The 21,729-nt window shown below is 57.7% G+C and overlaps 1 protein-coding gene across 1 annotated transcript in view; it reads left to right on the forward strand.

The window, feature by feature from the left end:
- Window positions 1-3,506: 3,506 nt before the first annotated feature.
- Window positions 3,507-21,729, forward strand: part of FIBCD1 (fibrinogen C domain containing 1) — a 30,843-nt gene continuing 12,620 nt past the window's right edge. The window contains exons 1-4 of the mRNA XM_053561744.1: window positions 3,507-3,816; window positions 12,650-13,129; window positions 16,846-17,005; window positions 17,399-17,535. Of these exons, the coding sequence (XP_053417719.1) occupies window positions 3,745-3,816; window positions 12,650-13,129; window positions 16,846-17,005; window positions 17,399-17,535 (849 nt within the window). The 5' untranslated portion in view covers window positions 3,507-3,744. The remainder of the gene's footprint in view (window positions 3,817-12,649; window positions 13,130-16,845; window positions 17,006-17,398; window positions 17,536-21,729) is intronic.

The raw sequence follows: 21,729 nt of genomic DNA on the forward strand, positions 1-21,729 counted from the left end.
CAAAATGGGAACAATAGCTCCCACTTATTAGGGTGGCTGGGAAGGTGTGCAGTGCCTGGCACTGGGCTCTGTGTAGCAGCGGGTCAGGGGCTGGTGCCCTGCACGTGGTCACCCTCAATCCTTGCCTCTCTTCTTTGTCCTTGTTGGTTTTCTTCCTTTCCACACTTCCAGTGTGGGCGTGCCCCACAGCCTGCCTGACACCTGCTCTTCACTAAGGGAGGTGCCCTGCATTTGGACCCAGCAGCCATGCCCCCCATTGGACCATGGTGGGCAACAACCAAAGGCAGCTGCCTTGGTCCATCTGACGACCTGTGATTGGTATTTCCTGGTTCAATCCCAGACAGGAGTCGTCCATCAGTGGGGCCATCATACCAGGGAGCCTTAGAAGGGCAAAGTAGGAACCCGCAGAATTGGCGAGCCGGAGAGAGGAGGGTGAGTGGATATACAGGGAGTGACCACAGGTACCAAGTGGCCTGGGGTCTGTAGGTCCTGGGTTCTGGAACCCCTGATGTCCTCCCTGCTCTCTGACAGAACGTCCAGTCTGAGGATGGGTAGAAACTCTGGTCCTGGGCGGCGCCTGTGGCTCAGTTGGTAAGGCGCCGGCCCCATATACCGAGGGTGGCGGGTTCAAACCCGGCCCTGGCTGAACTGCAACCAAAAAATAGCTGGGCATTGTGGCGGGCGCCTGTAGTCCCAGCTGCTCGGGAGGCTGAGGCAAGAGAATCGCTTAAGCCCAGGAGTTGGAGGTTGCTGTGAACTGTGTGATGCCACGGCACTCTACCGAGGGCCATAAAGTGAGACTCTGTCTCTACAAAAAAAAAAAAAAAGAAAAGAAAACTCTGGTCCTGCCCTGGCCAGTCTGCTGAGCACATCTAGTCAGCCTTTGTGCTCAGTGGCCATCAGCCTTGTCAAAGGGAAATCAGAGGGTGTGGAGACTGCTCTGTACAGTCAGCTGCTGTCTCTATGTCACAAATATTAGGGTGAAGGTTTGGCACTAGACCTGAGGGGCCAATGGCAGCCCTCTCTTCTCCTAGGACAACGCCCCAAGGGCATTAGGTGAGCCCAGAATGCAAAGTGCTGAGCCGCCACCTGGGGGCTCATGCCAGACCTGCACCACGGCTGACCCCTTCTCCAGGGTGCTGAGCAGAGGTATCATCAGAGGAGGTGATGGAATAGGCCCCACCCCCAAAGACAAACTTAGGGCACTCCCCAGGCTGGGAAGTTGAAGAAACTACTGCTGAGCAGGGGAGGTGACTCACAGCAAACGCTGCCAGGAGGAGCCACTAGGTGGCCCTCGCTCACCTGTCTAACCCCCTTCTGCAGGCCTGGGAGCCGCTGGGCCAGAGCAGTCTCTGGTTTGCACCTGCCCAGGTATGCTGTGGTCACTTCTGCTCTCTGCCTTTGCTTCTGCAGCCTTTTCCCCAGCATCCAGATGTGACGAAGCTGCCCTCACATGCCTTCACCAACCAGTGCACACCTCTCCATCCCCGGGTGCCTTCCTCAACTGCCCAGAGCACACCCCTAGGATCTACTCCATAGGCCCCTGGCACCCAGCTTCAGATTCTCAGTTCAGGGCCTCCCCAGGGCGACCTCTGTCTGCGCACAGACACTTCCGGAGGAGTTTAGATCCTGTCTCCAAACTGTGGAGTCACAGAGGTGCAGCCCTCACCACATGCCTGCTTCCTTCCAGGCACTGCCCAGCAGCCTGCAAACCTCACAACTGCCCACCAAGAGGAGATTTCTTGTTCATGAGGAACTGAGGCTTGAGGAGGACAGGAAATCTGCCCAAGGTCACAGCAGGGAAGTTTGAGCCCTTACCCTCCTCAGGTGCGTCTCTCAGAATCCTACAAGGGCAGAGCCCCCCTGAGGAGGGGGCTGTTAGCCCCTTGGTGTACTTAGGGCTGAGAGGTACAGTGGCTTGCCCCAGGCCACAAAGCCACGGCCCCCTCTAGGTCACCTGCTGCTTCCCCCCACCCCTCATCAATAGGAAAGAATTCCCGGGGAATAGGTGCTAGCCAGGAAGAGCCAGGGGAGACTCCACCCTGAGTCTCCCAGCGGGTTCCCACTCCTGCTCCCCGGGCAGCCGCCTAGTGGGCAGCAGGTGAGGCCGCCGCAGGCCTGAGAGGAAAAGGAGGCTACAGACAAGCGGCGGGTTGTGAACCCAGCTTCTGGTGGGTGGCTGTCTCCTCAGATGGAAGGGAGCACGAGATCCTCAGCTCAGTTGTGGGGACCAAGGAGCGTCCCTGCCCAGGCTGGGCGCTGCCCCCACCCCTAGCCGGCCTGCCTCGCTGGACGCGCAGAGGGATCCGGAGAAGGACGGAGATGGGTAGACAGACTGGCAGCCAGTGGGGGAGAGACAGAGCCTGTGCCAGGGAACAGCGCGGCGGGCCAAGGCGCCCTGGGAGCCGGAAGACAGCTCTGGGGAGAAGCGAGGGCGGGGAACGGGGGTGTCTGTCTGGAGCTGGGGGACCAGAAGAAGGTGGGGGCCGCAGAAAGGGGCGTGGCGTGGCGGGCCGGGAGGGTTTCGGCCCGCTGGGAGCTCGGCGTCGGGCCGCGTGGGCGCCTCGGTCGGGAGCCACAGTAGCTGCTAGTTCCTGGCGCAGATTAAGGACTTTGCCAATTACCTCTGAAGGCCGGATTAAATGCTTTAAAAAGTGCTGCTGGTGGGAAGGGGCGACTAAGAAGCCCCCTCCTGGGACAAATCTCTCCTCTCCTGGCGGAAGAGGAGGCGGGGGCTGAGACTGCGCGGGGAGCTCCTGGGGAGCGCGGGCAGATCGCGGAGCGGCTCCTCCGCGCGTCCGCGGCTGCAGTGGCGGCAGGGAGGGACCCCCGTTCCGCCTGCGGCCCGCCGGAGCAGGGAGGCGTCCGGGCGCTGTCTTCCTGTGAGCGCCAGGGCAAGTGTCTGCGGACGCGGGCCGGAGCGCCCCCAGGACCAGGAGGGGCGGTTCCCAGGAGCTCCAGGACTGGGCGCACGTTTCCCCGGGCCCGGACCGAAATCCCGGAGACCGCAAGGGACGCGCTCTCTCTAGCCCCAGCCCCTGCCCGGCTTTGGTCTCGGGGAAAGCCCAGCGCCCTGGGCCCGGAGCGAACCGGGAGGAGGGCGGCGCCGTTCCCCAGATACGCCCCACGGGCCGGCGGGGGCACCCACGGGGCTCGCCCGGCGCCGCGCCCCCCGCGCACGGCGAGTTGGTGCGAGTTGGACCGCGGAGGAAGTTTGTGCAGAGGCGCCGCCGAGACGCTCGGGCCCCTTCGGGAGCCAGCGTCTGTTTGCCGCCCTCCGGCCGGCCCCGGTGGTATTGGGTCGGTTTAGCTCGGCCTTTCCGGAGGTGGAGTTAACTGTGGAAGTCTGCGGGTGTGCGTGTGCATGTGCGCGTGTGTCGGGGGGAGGCCAAGGGGAGCAATAAAAGGCAAAGAGAGTCCGAGACAAAAAAGACGCGGAGATTGAGGAGGGAGGAGGGATACGGGAGGAGTAAGAGGAGCACGCGGGGAGCGCGGGAGCGGGAGCGGGGAGGCGCGCGGCGCGAGCGGCGGACGGCGGGCAGGCGGCTCTCGCGCTCCCGCTCCTGCTCTCGCACGCACACGCCCGCACACCCCGGCGCGCACACACCCCCGCACACGCCCGCTCTCTCGCACCGAGGCGGGGACCGGGCTAGCAGAGCGCACCCCGCGCCCGTGCCCACCTCGCCGCCTTTGCGCTCCGCAGCGGCGCCCCTCGCCCGGCGCCCCCGCCGGCCCTGCCGGAAGATGGTCAACGACCGGTGGAAGACCATGGGCGGCGCTTCCCAACTTGAGGACCGGCCGCGCGACAAGCCGCAGGTACGCGCAGGGACCGGGGCTCGGGCGGCTGGAGAGGCGGTGGCCCCTCGGGCCGGGAGGGTGGGTGCCCAGTGCGGGGTGCTGGAGTTTGGGGCGCACTGGAGGCCCGGGGCGGGGCGGCCACCCTCCTGTCCTTCTGCCCCAGTGAGGCTTGAACTCAGGGTTGGATGGGGGCGGTACCCCTGCAGGAGCCGCTCCGCATCGGCACGCACCGCCAGCAGAGACCCCGGTGCACGCGTGTGCAGGGGGAGTGGGGGACCTGTAGTTTCGCGGTGTGACCACAGTCAGATCACTCACCTTGCTGAGTGTCCGTTTCCTCACGTCACAAATGGGGATCCTAACCACTTACAAAGTCCCTCCTCTGGGCGCTACCCTGTTCCAGGCACCTGACACGTTAACCTGAGCTTCAGGACCAGTATCTGACCCCCTGGGTCTCCTCTGCATCCTCCCTCTTTAGCCAGAGCTCTGCGTTCAGAAGATCAATAAAAACTCATCTGTCCGAATGCTGGGTGTTGGGATTCTCTGACTTTTAAGACAGGAGAGAAAGATTCAGAGAGGGCCAGCTCCTACCTGAGGGCACGCAGCTCCTGGTCTGTGTGTTCCAGGGCTGATTCATTCCTCCCTTCTTCCACCTCTTTAGGGGCAGTGGAGGTGGGGCTTGGAGGGTGCCCAGGGCTGCTCACTGGAAGGGGGTGAGGACAGAGCCTCTGCTGGCCAGCCAAGGGGCTGGAGTCAGGAAGCTAAAGCAGAGGGGCTGCCCCAGGGCTGCCTCTGGCTGGGCTGCCAAGGGACTGGGGCAGGCAAGCTTGGAGAGGAGGCTGCTCACCAAGGAAAGGAAATAATGGGGCTGCCCGTTTTAAATTTTAAATTTCTCCCAGACTGATGTCACTGGGGAAGAAACAGTTCTGTTTGCAGCTGCAAGAGGGGGTGGCAGGGGCGGGCCTTGGCGGCCCCTCACTCTCAGGAACTGCAGCCTGCTTGTTCTTCCTAGAGTGACACTGCCATGGTGCAGGGGCCTCGCCTTCTGCAATCACAAAGCCCTTCACCCTTCACTTGCACTGCCTGGCTTCCTGAAGCAATCTGGGGTGAGTCAGGGTGCTCATCCCCATGTCGCACAGACCAGACATCAGAGAGGTTGAGAAACCTGCCCAAGACACACAGCACATTAGCAACAGAGTGAAGATGCAGACCCTAATCTACCTAGTGTAACGGCATGTGTCTTCCATTGCCTCTTAGGGGTGGTTTGTCCCCCTTTTAGGTCAGGTCTTCACATAAGCCATCCCCAGATAAGTCCTCTCCTGCTGAGATCTGACCTCCCTGTTAGCAGCAATATAACCTCTAGGCTTGTCCTCCAAGGCCGTTCCCAAGGCCCATTCTGCCTTCCTCTTAACCCCTTACAAGTGGTATCTTCTTGTCATCTGCCAACCCTGGACCCCACAGCAGGCTGCCCATGTCCAGATCTGTGCTGTCCATCTTGTCGGACTCCCCAGACTCCCCCAACACACACACACATGCACACACACACAACCCATCATTCAGAGAGACCCTATGTGTTCTCTAAAACGCAGCTCAAGTGCTGCCACCTCCTCTGGGAAGCCTTTCCTGATGCCTAATGGCTGTGTCTGTGTGTTCTAGCAATGTTTAGCCTATACCACTCAGCTGCCTTTATCTCACTGCCTTGACTGTGAGTCTTGAGTCCCTCCTCCATCAAGAGATCCCTGTGGACACATACTCCTGCACCCAGCTCTGGGTCTGTCTCGGACCCAGGGTCCATCCCTTCCAGCAGCTCAGGTTGGGAGCTGACAGGTGTATGACAAATTGAACTGCATGAAGCTTCGGCCAGGAGGCGCCTCAGGAGAGGAGCCAGCAAGTGCCACTCTGTCTGAAGAGGAGGTGGCTTTTGAGGAATCTGTTTGAAATGTATTGTGATTTCAAGGCCTCCCAGACTAGGCCTAGCCTCTCTTGCTGTCCCCTGGGCATTGGGGGCAGCTGAAGCGTTATGGCTTTAGGGGCCTGAGTCAATAGCAAACACTTGCCTCTTCTCCTCACTCTTTTGGTCACCCAGGGTGTAGATAGGTGGTCCCCTTTGCCAACTCCAGGCTTGTAGACACTTCAGACAAGAGACAAGGCCCTCCCTGTGTCCGCTGTCAGAATAGAGTGCCTTGCTGGGCTGGGTTCCCTGGGCCAGCCTCTCCTCCCTTGCTTCTAGGTTCACCTTGCCCATGACCTGCTGTGTGATTCTGGGTGAGTTACTTCTCTCTGGGCCTGGGTTTTCCCATCTGTAAAATGGGAACAGCAATCCCTGCTTCCTCCTCACTTCACAAGGGCTGTTAAAGGGTCAAGTGAAATACTGGTTTGTTTTGCAAACTGTAAAGCACAGTGCACCCCTGAGGAGGGTGGCTCTCTAAACAGCCTGTCCACTTTCACAGGCTGCTGGTGTCCTGATATACAAGGGCTTGGCTGAGGTTCTTCAAGGGGGCACTTCCTCCAGGAGAATAATGGATAGTACCACGCCGCAAGCACCAGTTGGTCCCATGCCCACATCTCTCATTTTTTTTCTTGAGACAGAGTCTCACTATGTTGCTCTAAGTAGAGTGCTGTGGTGTCACAGCTCACAGCAACCTCAAACTCTTGGGCTTAAGCGATTCTCTTGCCTCAGCCTCCCAAGTAGCTGGGACTACAGGCGCCCACCACAACTCCCGGCTATTTTTTGGTTGTGGTTGGCTGGGTCTGGATTCGAACACAGCAGCTCAGGTGTATGTGGCTGGCACCCTAGCTGTTAAACTACAGGTGCCGAACCACATCTCTCATTTCTTAACTGCCACTACCTAGGAGGTTGGCGGCAGGAATGATTAACCCATTTGACAGATGAAACTGAGGCTAAGAGAGCCACTGTTGAGTCTGGGCAGCAGATGAGGGCCTTGATGGGAAGACGAAGGGAGAGAGGCTGGCTGTCTTCTTGGTTCAGCTCACTCAGCCCAAGTCAGGGCTCTAGCATCTGGGCAGTGTGGCTCAGGGCCCTCGAAGCACCAATGAAGGGCCTGCAGCCAAGTGTTGCCATTTCTGGGGACCTCTTCAGTCCTGCTCTGTCCCAGCCCTATCCAGCCTCAACTTTTCATTTGCTGTGTAAGTTGCAGACCTCAGCTCTTAAAGCATCCTTTCTCCCCATGGAGAAGGGGCTCTCACACCCTTGGGGCAGGTGAAATGGGATTTGCCAGGATTTTGGAGTTGCTCAGATGAAAGGATCTAGAAATAGATATGCTCTTTCTAGTCCTGGAATGGGGGGGCAGGCAGGAACCCTATAACCATCTCTGGTTGGGTCCCTAAGATACCCAACAGGGAGGTCAACCTTTGACCTTTCTAAAGCAGTATCTCTTGAAGTTTTCAAAATTTCTAAAAACATCCCAGAAAAAAAGAAAGAAACAAAGCAAAACAACAAACCCTCTTTGGGAAGTTCTTCCTGATGTCTAACCTAAATACCTGCTGTATTAAATTTATTCAGTGAGTATTTTAAATTTTATAGAGTCCCTGCTTCATGCTAAGGGGCACACCAGCCTTGTAGGAATGGTCTGTGCCTCAGGAAGCTTAGCCTCTCACAGGGTATGGGGCATGGGCAAACTCACAACTATGATTGCAAAGCATAGTTGGCGTGACAAAGAGAAAGGTGCATACCTCTTTCTTCTTGCTCCCTGGGGTTTGGGTTGAGGTTACTGTGCTAGGCTTGGGGCTTCCGAGCCCCTCATCCCCTGCACTGTTTAGCTCAATGGTGTGACTGTGACCTGGGAGGTCAGGGGCTAAAAGTCTGGAAAAGGCTCTGGCCCAGCCAGAGGCCAGATACAGAGATGGAGAAGATGATGCTGAAGCTGAGAGAGAGGCAACTGCAGGGTGTTGAGGGGTTCCTGGGAAGGGAACAGCGCTGAGCCTGTGCCCCTGAGGCTAGCAGAGGCTAGCAGGGCCCCCTGTGAGGGGCCCTGCTCCTGAGCCCTTGGTGCCCCTGAAGGCTCTAAGCAGGACAGTGTCCTAGTCTGCTTGGCTGCCAGGTGGGGGTAGGAGGCAGATGCCGGGCCTTGACCAGGGCAGGAGCTGGAGGTGTGGGGACAGAGGGCAAAGGGGCTGAGGGGTGGAGTGGACAGGGCCAGGTGACAGGCTGGCTATGGGAGTTAGGGAGACGAGTCTGGGAGGGGCAGCTAGTGGGGCTGGTGCCACACCCAGGGTGAAAAACTCAAGAGGGCTCGAGTTGGGGGTAGAGAAAACCTTGTTTGGGCCACACTGGGCCTGAGCCAGGAGCTATAGTCGGGGGAAGTGGGCAAGACCCTTAACAGGAAACATCCATAGACCCTGCCGTGGACCCATAGCTGAGTGCTTCCTGGGAAGGAGAGAGCTTGGGGAGCTCTGCGCGTCCCTTTGTCTTTTTGGACCCCTTTAGGCTTTCCTCCCAGGACCAGCCCAGTGCCCTGAGATTTTGTTGAAGAGGCCACAGCAGGACAAGAGCTCTTGCTCAGGTCACGTAGAACAAGCCCGCAGAGCTTCTTCCTAAGTCTTTAGGACCCCAGAATTGTGAGCCCGCCAGCCCCTCATGCCCAGGGTGTCTCTGGGACCCTCCCTCTGCCAGGGGCTCAGAGCTCAGCCTAGGTAGGGGGGCATGGTCCAGCCAGGTGCAGATGGGGGGTTGAGGGAGACACAGGAGGAATTCCCTGGGAGTCTGGGCTAGGGAGGGTCTGGCCTCTGCCAACCCACAAAGCTCTTAGTGCTTTGAGCCAGCCCCTGCTGGGTCCAGAGTACATACCACCTAACCCTTAGTTTTCCCAATGCAAATTCCCACAATGGTTTTTGAACAGCCACCCTGCCTCGGTCTGGGGTGTTCCCAGGAGATAGGTTGGAGGGGCTCACCTCGCCTGGCTTCCCTGTGAGGGAGACTTTCTTCTTCTGCTTTTATCTGAGTAGCATGGTCTCAGCATACCCAGGGGACCACTGCCGGCAGCTCCCTTAGAACACAAGGAGGAAAGGAGTGTGAGGCTGGCAGGACAGCGTCACCAAGCACCTTGGCATTGAATCCCTCCTTCCTGATCCTCTCTTTCCTCCTCTAGACCCCTTGAGGTTTTGGGCCCCAGAGGAGATAACCTGGACAGAGGTTATATAGCTAAGTCTTATAGCTAAGTCTCCTGTGGAGGCTTCCTGCCTCCCTCCAGCAGGCTTCCACTTTGTCCCTGGGCTGGCATGGGTGGTGGTCGGGTCATGCTGGGGAAGCCCCCTCCCTCCAGCTGGGTGCTCACACAGGTGGTTATGGCAGAAGTGGGCCTGGAACCTGCATCTTCCGGTCCACCGGCTTTAGGCTCCCCTCTAGGATGCCCTTGCTTTCCAGAGCTGGGGGCTCTGAGCATCTCCCCCTCATGTGCCCCCAGGGTGTGCAGTGCTGTGCGGGCCAAGGGCTGGCTGCTGAGCTCAGCCCTGAGGCGCACCCGCTCGGACTGCCGCCGCCCAAAGTCCCCCTTATTATCTCGGGCAGATTTCTTTGCGAGGCACGTAAATGACAGCCTATAAAAGCGAACAGTACTTCATCTTTAAGGTGGTCTCTGAAGACTAATTCTCCTCTGCTGAGTGCCCTGTTTCATTTCCAAGCTCCGTTGCCCGCCATCCCCCCACCTCTAGGGGAGCCCCTGCAGCTTCCTCAAGCCCCTGCCCCTCTGTGCCATCTGCCTTCCCACCAGGGAGGGGCTCGAGTGGGAGGAGGGTGCCCCATAAGGCTGGGGTGCCAGAGACACAAGGGGAGATGCCGGCCTCTCTGGCCAGCTAGCTCCCTGCCTCGCCAGCCCGAGTACCTTAATACTACGCTGCCTGATGCTACAGCTCTGGCCTGCTTGGGGCAAGGTGCCTCCCGATGGGCTCTGGGAGAGGGCATGACAGGGACTTTCTTGCTGACACAGAGCTTTGTCTGTCAAACTCCAGCCACACTTTAGGCAGAGGAAAGGAACCGTAGGGTAGCTCAGCAGACCTGCCTGGCACAGATGCAGTTCTGGAGCCGCCCTGCTCTAGGTTTTGGACACTGCTCTGCCACTTGTCCCCAGGCGACTTTGGGCTAGGGTCTTCCACTCTCTGAGCCATGGTTTTCCCATCTACAAAATTAATTCAATGGTAACATCACCCACATGGGGCTATTTGGAGATTTCAATGGTGGATCATGGTAGGTGCCCAGGATAATGCCGTGCCCAACTGTCTCAGCTTCCGGCCTGCAGGCGGCTGGACCTTGGGATGGCCTGGAGGTTGCCTTCATTCTGTGCCATGCTGTCAGAGGTGACCAGAGTCAGAGACAGCCGTGCCTCAGTCTCCAGGGCTCAGCCGGAAGGTTAGGAGCCTGACTTTCCAAGCTTGTTGGGTCCCAGGAGTGCCTTCAGCCCTCCCCTTGTCAGATCCTTTTATCCATTGTCCCTCCATCCCCCCGTCCATCCAACAACCAGCATCAGAGCTGCTCTGTGCAGGCGGGGAACAGGTCCCTGCATGTGGATGGGCTCGTGATCAGGGCAGGTTTCCTGGACCTGGGATTCACCAGCGCCCCCCCCCCAAATCCCCTGAAATTGCATCTACAGTTTTCCTGAGGCTCCCCAAGGTGTCAGTGCCCCAAATAAAGTTAAGAATGACAGTCCATGGAACACTAGCTCCTCCAGGGCAGGGGCTGGTACACTCTGGGCTTCCTCAGGACCGGCCCAGAGCCTGGCTTAGAGGGAGATTGGTGAATGTTGAACAGGTGCTTGAATGAATGAATGAAGTCAAAGGCTGTGACTGTCTTGATGAGCACCATTGTGAGGGAGCAGAGGACGATCCTCTTTAAGTGGGGAAGGGGTAAGAAAATAGTCAAGGAGGGCTTCCTGGCGGAGGTGACAGCTAGCTGAGTCCTGAAGGCACAGAATAACGCCAGTGGAAGGGGAGCAGAGCAAGTGGACGTTCCCAGATGAGGGTGCAGTCTCTGCAGAGCGGGTGGTAGGGAGAGTGGCTATAATAAATATCTCTTGTGAAGCCTGGAGTGGTTGTGTCCCCCAAAGGGTCTGGGCAGGTGTGCAGTACCAAATTCTGGCCACATCATTATGATAGGGACAGGCCAAGGAACTCTCTCCCTTGTTTTGACAATGAAACAGATCCCTTCCTGGGGTCTGCTTGTCTACCCACACTTCACCCTGACCCCATCATCCTCAAGTGCCAAGTAGGATATTCAGGAATTACTTGTAGAATTTGAATTTACAGAAAAGAATCTGTTTGCGTTTCTCAGTGGTAAGATGCAGTGAAGTAAGGGGCATCACTATTTTATGTATCACCAAAGCAAGCGAGTTATCAATTGTAACTATAAGATGCCTTTCAATGTCAGAGATATTAACAAGTGAAAAAAAGACGAAGTGTATCCCAGGATCAATGGCACACAGAAATAACACTTTAGGTGGAAAAAAAACACCTCCAAATGCTCTGTGCACATCAACCATTGGATAATAAAAGCTGCTAATATTTATTGCACAAGTGGAGTGTGCCAGGCATGGATCCAAATGCTTTAATATACTAATTCATTTAAAGATATATCTCAAATTTGGATACTTGCAAATGTGGGGAAAACGTGGGTCCCAGTTAGAGTTGAGTAAATTCAATCATAGGCATTGCCTGGCCCCGGGGGAATGCAGTAGGGTTGGGGCCCAGTCTGCGTACTCTCCTTCTGATTTGCTGTGTGACTCTGAGCAAGCCCCTTTCCCTCTCTGGGCCTCACGCATGGCATGCTTGGCTGTGAGTGAGCCTGTCCAGGGAGGCTGGGGCCCCACAGGCATTGGCTTGCACATCCTGGAGCCCCCTTTGAGCACACGCTACGCTTCAGTTCTGGCTTCCTTTGCTGTTAGGTCCCCACTGAGCCGTGCAGGCCTGGACACGGTTTTTGTCATCCTGTCCTGTCACTGTTCCTTCCCATGTTGAGATATCACCTGTTCTGGAGCCACAGCCAAGAGGGCAGCAGTTCTCTCCTCCAGCAGTTTGCTGTCCATCCTGCCAGGGCTGCTCTGTGACAGGCGAGAGGATGGGGGAGGAGGTGGTCAGAGCTCCCCTGTGCCCTGGGGACTAGCGGGCAGCCAGAGCAGAACATGGGATGTGGGTGCACTGGATTGGAAGGGACCTCCAGTGACCAGTGCCTGCCACCTCAGAGCACTTGTTCCCTTGGCAGCACCACCATTTTTAGTGTCACTGCTGTCACCAGCACGGCTTTCTCCTGTGAGTCTGAGGCAGTGAGCCACCTGTAGGGGAGGGTGTCATTAGCCCATTTTACAGTTGAGGAAACCAAGGCTCAGTGAGGTGAGGTCCCTCACCCAAGGTCACACAGTGGGGATGGCAGCACGGGGACCTGAACCCAGGCCTGTCTAGCCTCAGAGTGGGGGGTCTCCACCTCCAGCCCTGTTTGATGGTGAGGGCTCTGCAGGTGATGGGGCCACAGGACTCTGCCTGCTCTGGCAGGGTGTGAGGCTGGGACTGGGGCGGTGGCAGGAAAGGCATGCCTCTCTTTCTTCTGTCTCCCCGGCTCCTGCCTCAGTTTCTCGTTTCCATCCTCCCACCTCTGTCTCCCGTGCGTCTCTCCCCTCTGGTCTTTGTCTCCCTGAATCTCTCCCTCTCTCCTCTTGCTGTGTCTTTGTGTGTGCCCTGAGTCTCCCACCTTAGTCTCTGTGTAATGCGCCTCCCCGCCCCCAAGAAGGGGATCCTTTGAGCCTTGTCTAGGCCTCACCAAGTCCTCACTGGGCCAAGCTGGAGGCCCAGGGCCGCCACTAATGCTCGCCCCTCTCTCTCCTGTCTCCGCATGTCTGGGGCTGACCCACAGCGGCCGAGCTGTGGCTACGTGCTGTGCACCGTGCTGCTGTCGCTGGCTGTGCTGCTGGCCGTGGCTGTCACTGGTGCTGTGCTCTTCCTGAACCACGCCCATGCACCGGGCACAGCACCCCCACCAATCGTCAGCACTGGAGCCGCTGGTGCCAACAGCGCCCTGGTCACTGTGGAGCGGGCTGACAGCTCGCGCCTCAGCATCCTCATCGACCCACGCTGCCCTGACCTCAGCGACGGCTTCGCCCGCCTGGAGGGTGCCCAGGCCTCCGTGCTGCAAGCACTGGCCGTGCACCAGGCCCAGCCTCGGCTACCGGGTGAGCAAGAGCAGGAGCTGCTGGACACGCTGGCGGAACAGCTGCCCCGGCTGCTGGCCCGGGCCTCGGAGCTGCAGGAGGAGTGTGTGGGGCTGCGGAAGGGGCACAGCACGCTGGGCCAGGGGCTGAGTGCCCTGCAGAGTGAGCAGGGCCGCCTCCTCCAGGTAAGAGGTCACGCCTTGGGCCTTGCTGGTGGTGTAGGGCTGCTGCCCCTACCTGCCAGCCTGGTGCTGGCACCTGATGTCCACAGGCTTCCCTCAATCCCCACGTGCCCAAGGCCAGAGCTTATTGCTTCCCATCTACAGACCAGCCTACGAGACTCAGAGAGGTGAAGTCACTAACCTGAGGCCATACAGCTACTGGGTGCCAGGAATCAGACCCAGTTCTCCTCTGGGTTGGGTCAAATCCAGGGCTTAAAGGGTGTCCCCAGGCATTCCAGGAAGCAGGTGAGGTAGGACAGTGCAACTTGCTCAGGGTCATGTGGTCAGTGCCACTAGGCTAGAGAGCACTGTACCCTTCCTGGAAGCCCATCCCAGTTCACTGTCACATGATGCCCACAGCTTTCCAGGGATGGAGAGGCCAGTCCAGGGAGCCCAGCCAGACCCTCAGCCTATCCCAAGTCTTCTCCCCTTACACCCTGAACCCATTAGCCACACGAGGCTTCAGCCAGCGCCAAAGTGGGTCTGGGTGAAACGTTTCTGATCCTGCCTCTGAGACCAAGCATAAGCCAGGCATTTCCCCTTCAAAGGTCAAGGGCTTAAGGTCATCTCATCTGCCTCTGCCATTTTCTAGAACAGAAAATTGAGGCCCAGAAAGGTCTCAGTTTGTCCTAGGTGCCATGGTGAAGCCAGGCTGGGATCTAGCTCCCTGGTTCCCTACCCAGCTTCCAGCAGGGGCCACCTGCCCCCATGACTCAGATCCTTAGGGCTGGAGTCACTCCCCTTCCACCCACCCCATTCAGAACCAAGGGTCACCCAGCAGCTCATAGCAGGACCTTTTTCCTTCCCTCTGGAGGCTGCAGCTGACACATCACCATCCTGATGACCCTGTCTGGATCACTGATAGGAAGGTGGCTTCCCCCTCCAGGGGGTAGAGCCATTCCCCCAGCTGCCCTCCATCTGCTGCTTCTCAGACCCCACCAGCAGGGAGCAGGGACAGTTCCTGATCTCCAAGGTGACCAGGGCTCCCACTGCGCTCCAAATCACTTGGCCTTAGAGCTGGAGTGGAGCACTGGGGCCTCAGGGTCCCCCACCCCACTCCATGATTCACTCTGAGACTCACAGCCATGCTAGGGCCCAGGAGGACCATGGCAGACCTGACCATATTTACTTCTCAAAAAAATGTATGATGTGACTTATTTCCTGCAGAGGTGGGATTCCCAAGACCGTGTGTCTTTCTGTCTCAGAGGCAGCCAGCGTGGCTCCAGCTCCTTTCTAGGCTGCCTGGACCCTCAGCCACCAGCCTAGACCTGGATTCCTCTAAAACATGCCCTGGGTTGAGATCACCAGAGGGGCTTGTTAAAAGGCAGTTTCCTGGGCCTCACCCCAGCACCCTGTGCCCCACTGGGGGCATGTGGAAACCTGCAGTTGGGTGAGCGCCGTGTGATCTGTGTGCACTGTTGCCTGTGGTCACAGGTCAGGCCTGAGTGGAATGGTTCTGCCCTGGGAGTTGAGGAGGCAGAGGGGGCATCCAGTCCAGGCTCTGTATGAGCTGTGGGACCTTGGGCGGGTTTGCTTACCTGGAAAATGGGGCTAACATGTGCCTGAGGGGACACTGGGGCTCCTGCCTGTGTGAGGCTTGGCCAGGGTTTGGTGCGTGGGGGACACTCACTGTCTGTACTCTATAGCATCTCTTTATTGTTATGGGAGAAACTGTTTGTGAGCTGAAATTTAAGCCTTTGGGGGCCCGCCACTGAAAATCTGTTTTCTAGTAGAAATGTTGGGTATGCACCCTGCCACCGGATGGCCCACCAGGTGTTTCCCCACTTTCCGGAGGGATAGACTGAGGCTTAGGTTGGTGAAACGCCTTGTTGAAGGTTGGTCATGCAACTAAGTCATGCCAGACAGAGGCACTCTGATGTCACTGCTGCTAAAAGCTGCCAAGTCCTCCCTGACTCAACCACACAGCTTGGCTAGGAGGGACTGACTTCTCCATTAATTTGGGGCAAGTTTATATGGACATTTTTACCTTTAATTATCTGCTGGTTTAAACTGAGTTCTCCCCTGAGTTAGAAAGAGGGAGGGGTCGTGCTTGAGTGTGTCCTGGCTGCATGGGCTCAGAAAGGTGGGCCGTGCTGGTATGACTTAACCAAGTGATCTTTCTGGCCCCCAGTCATTCCCTCCAGGGCCTTTTGTGTCCTTTTGTGGGGCCTGCCAGATGAAGCCTGCCTACAGGACACTGCAGGAAGGCCCTGACCGACACCTGCCCACCCAGTGAAGCTCCTCCCTCCCCATCCTCAGCCCTCATTGAATCACCTGCTTGGCAGAGGGGAAACTGACAGGGAAGCTAAAAGCCTGACTGGGCCGCCGCTGCCTTGGGAGCAGCCGAGAGTTATATTTTGTAAACTGCCAGCACTGTGTATTTCTATTTTCCTTCCACGAACGGGCTACTATCTGGCAAGTGACAGGGTCAGTGCGTGCAGACCTGGCTGGTTCCACGCTCACTTGCTGGCTAGCTGCAGTCTGCCTGTGACCCTCCTCCCCTGTGGTCCTACAGCCTCCTGGAGCCCAGACCCTTGGAGGGGTGGAGTGGGACAGGAATGTACCTGAGGTCCAACCCCCTTTGAGGGAAGAGTGAGTCATAAAAATAGATGACATTGTCTGGGCTCCCAAACACAGGTTATCCTGACTCCCTGGCCTCAGAAAAACAGGTCTCATCACCCCGCTTGGGGAGGTCAGCATTCCTGGGTCACGCAGATAGTAGGAGGAGGGGGCTGGAGCCAAGACACAGGCAGCCAGCACCAGAGCCTGGGTCCAGACTGTACCCGGCCCCCTCTCTTCCCCCATCTCACTTTATAAGAATGCAGCTCTGGGCTCCTTTCTGGCAGCCAACCCTGGGGAAGTGGCCTAAGTCCTGGTCCCCATCCTGTGGCTCTCAGGAGCCTCTCCTTCTGGGCCTCAGTTTCTCCATTTGTAATGAGATGACAACTTCAAATTCCACCTCTTTGTAGCACTGTGGGGGTCCTGCTGAGGTCGTGAACGTCAGAGAGCCACAGAAACTCAAAGTGATGTTTGCAGGTGGGAGGAGGGTGAGATTGGGGTATCCTCCAGCCTTGGGGCACCCACCCCCTTTTCCAAGTGCAGATCAATCCCCACTGCCTGGGCCGCCCTGCTGGGGTTCAGGAATGGCGTCTGGGGCTGCTCAGGTGCTGTACTGGTCCACAAAACTGAGTTGCCCCAGGCCTAGTGCTGTGTTGGGCTCCCTGTGTGGTGTCACCATGGTCCCCTTGCAGTTTGGGCAGCACAACCATGTTGGGAAGATGAGGCTCAGGGTGGGCTCTTGCCCTTGGTCCTGTCACTAGCGTATGGATGAGCTGGGTTGAAGCCAGGTTTGCCTGACAACGGGCTGCCTGGGCCCACATGGCACTCCCTCTCTAGCCCTTCAGGCCCTGGGCTGAACACCCAGAAGTGGCCAGAGAACAAAGCCTGGGGCAGGTACCTGCTGGGACCACCCTGTCCCCTCCCTTCTGCACTCTTGCCTCTGAGCACTGGAGGTCCCAGAGCACAGTATTCATCACAGCTTGGCGGCCCCCTCAGACCGCCTTAGACAGGGACCTTGGGGCCAGAGCAGGGTGAGGGCTGCCATTGACCCAGGAGCTCCTGTTAGGGGAAGGCCTACCAGGGTCCCTGCCCCTCAGCTCACCCACCCCTGTGCTTCACAGCTTCTGTCTGAGAGCCAAGGCCACTTGGCTCACCTGGTGAACTCCGTCAGTGACGTCCTGGATGCTCTGCAGAGGGACCGGGGGCTGGGCCGGCCCCGAGTCAAGGCTGACCTTCAGAGGGCACCTGTCCGGGGAGCCCGGCCCCGGGGCTGTGCCAGCGGTGAGTGGGCAAGGGCTGTGCCGGTGGTGCGTCTGTACCCAGCCCTGGGGATCAGGGAAAGCTTGGGCGAGGGTTACCCCACCACAAGTTGCCCACAGCCCAGGCCTGCTTCCACGCGGCCCAGCTTGTGGCCCCACCACTGCATTTTGGTAAGGTTGGAAAGGGCTTCCAGCAGGCCTGTGAGCACCTTCCCCACACCCTCCACTGAGCCCTCAGATGAGGGAAGTGAGGCTGGAGAAGGTAGCTCACTCACCCAAACCCACCCAGGGAGGGGCAGAGCCAAAGTCTGACTCAACCCCACATGACCATATGTGTGGCCCTGCAGGGACAGACAAGTCAGGGTGGGGACATGGGGCCCGATGCAGCCATGCTGACGGGCCTGGCCTGTCTCAGGTTCTCGGCCCCGGGACTGTCTGGACGTCCTCTTGAGTGGACAGCAGGACGATGGCGTGTACTCTGTCTTCCCTATCCACTACCCCGCCGGCTTCCAGGTCTACTGTGACATGCGCACAGATGGTGGTGGCTGGACGGTGAGTCTACTGGGCTATGTGGTGGGCAGGCAGGCCTGGGGTGGCCCAGGTAGGCTCCCACTGTGGGCAGACCCTGTCCCGGTGCCCTTCTGCCTGATCTCTACCCCTATAGAAACTTGACCTGGAGAGAAGGGTCGGTGAGCTGACCCTAGAGGGGCCCACCCAGGGCAGACGCTGCTCAGGGGCCACTTACTGCACCCTGAGCCGAGCCCTGGTTCTTTGCGGGAGGGGTGGGTCCTGGGATAACACGTGACACCAGGAACCTGTTGCTAACGGGAGTTGAAGAGCCAACGTGTTGAGTAATCTGGTACAGGGCACATGTGCAGAAGGAAAGCAGAGAGCCCACGGCTTCCCTACCTCCTGAGTTCTGCCCAGGAGGGAAGAGGCAGCAGTGAAACAGCCCGGCTGCCAGTCACAGGGCAGGGAGGGCTGCAGGTGCAGGGAGAGGGGTTTGCAGACCCCAGGACCCATTCTGTTCTAGGAGCTGGGTCTGCACATTGCGTCCGCAAAGGACCACATGGGAGTGTCTTGGGTTTGTGGTCCACACAGTTTGCTGTCTCCAGCGGTCTCGGTGACAGCACCTCCACGCTACCTTTGCAGGGGACACAGCCACAGGGAATGCAAAAAGGCACGGGTGTGGCTTTGCTCCAATTACGCTTTAGTTGTAGACACTGATATTTGAATTTCATAAAATGTTCACATATACTTCCTCAAATATTACTCAGAGGATATTTAAAATTTTTTCTTTTGCCTTTTAAAAACCTCTTCAAAAGTTCAAATAATTCTTAGCTCACTTGCTGTATGGAAACAGGCAACAGGCAAGAATTGTCCACAGTTGTGGCTTGCTGACCCGGCTTCTGGAACTGAGGATTACCGAAATTACGGACAGTGGGACCTAGGCTTACTGCCCCTTCTCCAAATTGGTGGGCTTCTGACCCTCTCCTGAGGCTCAGGCTTGAGACTGGGCTTTTAGCAGGACCACCACTAGCCTGAGGGTGATTTTGTACAAATTTAGCAAATGCATGTCCATTCCTTTATGCATAGTGGGGTGCTGGGCTTGGTGAAGAGAACAGATCTGAGCTCGGCCCTATTGGCCAGGTGCCCTTGAGCAGTGAACAACTTGCACCACTGTCTGAAGGTCTTTGTGCCACCCTGAAAGCGGCACAGCCTCCACCAGTACGTTGTGGTTGGGGTAGCAGGACAGTAGAACTGGCTCTTTAAGGATTCTCAGCTTCATTTAATTTCAGTTGACATTTTGAGCTCCTACTGCATACTGGGAAGTAGGGAAGCACAGAGATGGGGAAGCCCCCGTCCTAGTCCTTCCAAGGAACATAAGTCTGTGGGGTTTGGAGGTGGCAGAGGTGGGGGAGGCTTTGTGAAGCTTCGTAGAGATGGTGGCACTTCTGAGTTGTAGTGGTGGGTATGGACTCGTGTGAGTATGTGCAGGAGAGAAGGTACCCTGGGAAGAGGGAGCAGCCCGGCAAGGGTCCTGCAGCACATTCAGGGAGCAGTCAACTGGGATGTGTGGCACATGAAGAGACGAGGCTAGAGGGCTAAATGTGCCAGCCTGTGGGGTTTGGGACGGACACGGGGAGCTGTCGAGGGTGATGCAGAGAGGAAAGATGGGCTAAGAACTGTGCTTCAGGAGCCACAGCCTGTGTTCATGGGCAGCGTGGGGAGCGAAAAGGGGAGGAGGCATTTTGTGCACTCAGGCCTATGATGGAGCCCCTCCACCATCCATCCATAGACAGCCCTGGGTGTGGCTCTCAATCCTGCTGCGTGACCTCGGACAAGTTAGTTTAGTTCTCTGAGCCTCAGTTTCCCCCATTATGAAACGAGGATAACCACCTTCAGCACTTAGAGCTCTGTACTGCAAGCAACAGAAAGCAACCAAGTGAAGCAGAGAAGGATGGTACCAGAGGGACACCGGGAGGCCTGAGAAGCCAGCTCAGAGCCACACAGCCAGGAATAGAGGCCCCCACTGCCTTGGTAAGAACCCTACTGTCACAGGGTTGCTGCTACTGAGTGCTGGACGAAGCCAGGACTGGGCACAGAGCCCCAACCCCCTGATGGATGTGGGCCTGGGGTGCAGTCTCATGCTTACTTCAGGGGAGATCCCTCCTGTGCTGCTTCTCAGCTTTGATTCAAGGTCAGCACGTGCTTCCAACTGCTGGGTCCTGGTCACACATCTATAGTCCTCTGTGCAAGCTGGCATTTTAGCAGCCACGGCAGGAATCGTCCATGCCTTCTGCCAAACCTCAGAAGATGAGGAAGGACAGACAAAAAGACGCATGTTCACTTTAGCACTTCATGGGCCTGATCTGGGTGTCTACCACCAAGCACCTGCGGTCGAGCATTTCACAGGAGATCTGGCAGCTGTTTGGTCACTCTTTCTGCAAGGCACTGGCCACCACATGGTGACCCCACCTCACTGAGCCCCACCAGGAGGGGATCCACAATAGTCCAGGAGGTGGGAAGCTGAAGCCATGGGAGGTGGGGTCCAGGTAGAAGCTTCCCTCATCTCTGACCTTGGACTTGAGGCAGGAGGAGAGGCCAGCAAAATCCTCAGTTCCTTGCCAAGGAGCTTGGCCTTGACCATTTTTGGTGTATTGATGCCCAGGCTGCAAACTGCCAGGCGGTAAAACCAGTGGCCAAGAGAGAGGAGAGACAGGGCGGCTTCTGGAGGGGAAGGATGTGTGGTGGGAATGAAGGCACAGCCCTGGCACTTTGGGAAGGGGTCAGCCACCGGAGCAGGGTGAACACAGGGACGCCCAAGCCAGGCGGGCAGAGGAGGCTGAGGGGAGCTGGCAGGGCAGAGCTGGCCATGTTGGGGCCAATGTGGGAACAGGATTGTGAACACCTCAAACACAGACGTGGCTCTAACCCTGCCTTCAGCTCCGGAGGAGAGCTTTTAAATGTATTGGATCAGCGTCTGGGGGTTAAAAGCTCTTTTGTTTTACTAACTGCAAGAACAGCTGAGTTATGGCGCTTGCCACTGGGAACCCCTCAGCACAGAACAGTGAGAGGCACCAGGCAGACCCAGAAATCAGAGTTAAGGGTTCGGACAGATGTAATGAAAGATTGAGACGCCGGTGCAGGCCATGCCTCTTCCACTCCGGTGGACTTCAAGCCAGTCTCCTAGGAAGTCAGCCAGGATTCAGGCCAGGAGGTGGGTAATTCCCAGGCCTGGCATTAGTCAGGGTGATTGCAAGGGGTGCGTGAGGGACAGTGCCCCGCTAGCCCCGGCGCTCAGACTCCTGGTCTGGGGCTCTGGGAGGGAGGCCGTTCTCGTCTGAGAAGTGCTCGCATGATGAGTAAACGTTAATATCCATTCAGGCTTTCATCAAAAGCAATCTTTTCCCTGAGAACCTCCAGACATCTGTCAGGATCACCTCCCTGCCACACGGATTCTCTCTGAAACTCCATTTTTGTTTGGGAGGGAGCTGGTGCCGCCTCTCCACATCCGGACACCATCCATTGTCATTAGGCTTCACATGCGGCCAGCTGGGCCTCAGGCACTGGTGCTGGACGCTCCTCTCTTGGGGACTCCTGGAGCTTGGGGCTTGGGCAGTCTGACCAGAGCCTTTTCCCAGAGAGGCTGGAGTGGGCAGGAACGGGGCTTGGCAGCTCCCTGCCCGAGGTGCACTTGACAGTTTCCGTGCCCCTGCCCTACCTGGCCTCGCCCTGGGGCCCTTCAACCCCTGGAGGCTGCAGGGCAGCCTCAGAGAGGGCCAGAGATTTGCCTGGCCCACACAACCTGCACTCAGGCCCCCTGAGCCTCCCAGGTGCCCCTCAGTGGTGACACTCACTTAATCAAGTGTTGAAACACTGAGCACCAACACCCAGCCAGGCTCAGGACAGTTGGCAGGGAACATGACAGGCCAGCCGACTCCTGGCACAGTGGGACCAATCAGTCGACTGTGTCAGAGCTGAGGGGCTATGTGGGTGCTCAGAGAGGCCCTACCCTGGTCTAAAGCCACCAAGAGCTAGATGGAAGATCTGAGTGATGGAGCAGGTGACAGGTAGAGAAATGACAGGGCTTGTTCTGGGGCCAGGGTGGCTGCCTGCTTCTGACATACCTGGTGTGAGGGGTCTGGGTCAGAAGAAGGCAGAGGAGGCAGCAGGGGCTGGGTGGTGCGAGTGACCCTCCTGCTCCTCCGTGACACCAACCTGATGCCAGGTTCACCCCGTCCG

This window comes from Nycticebus coucang, chromosome 2, assembly GCF_027406575.1.
Source record: "Nycticebus coucang isolate mNycCou1 chromosome 2, mNycCou1.pri, whole genome shotgun sequence".
Classification (NCBI taxonomy): Eukaryota; Metazoa; Chordata; class Mammalia; order Primates; family Lorisidae; genus Nycticebus; species Nycticebus coucang.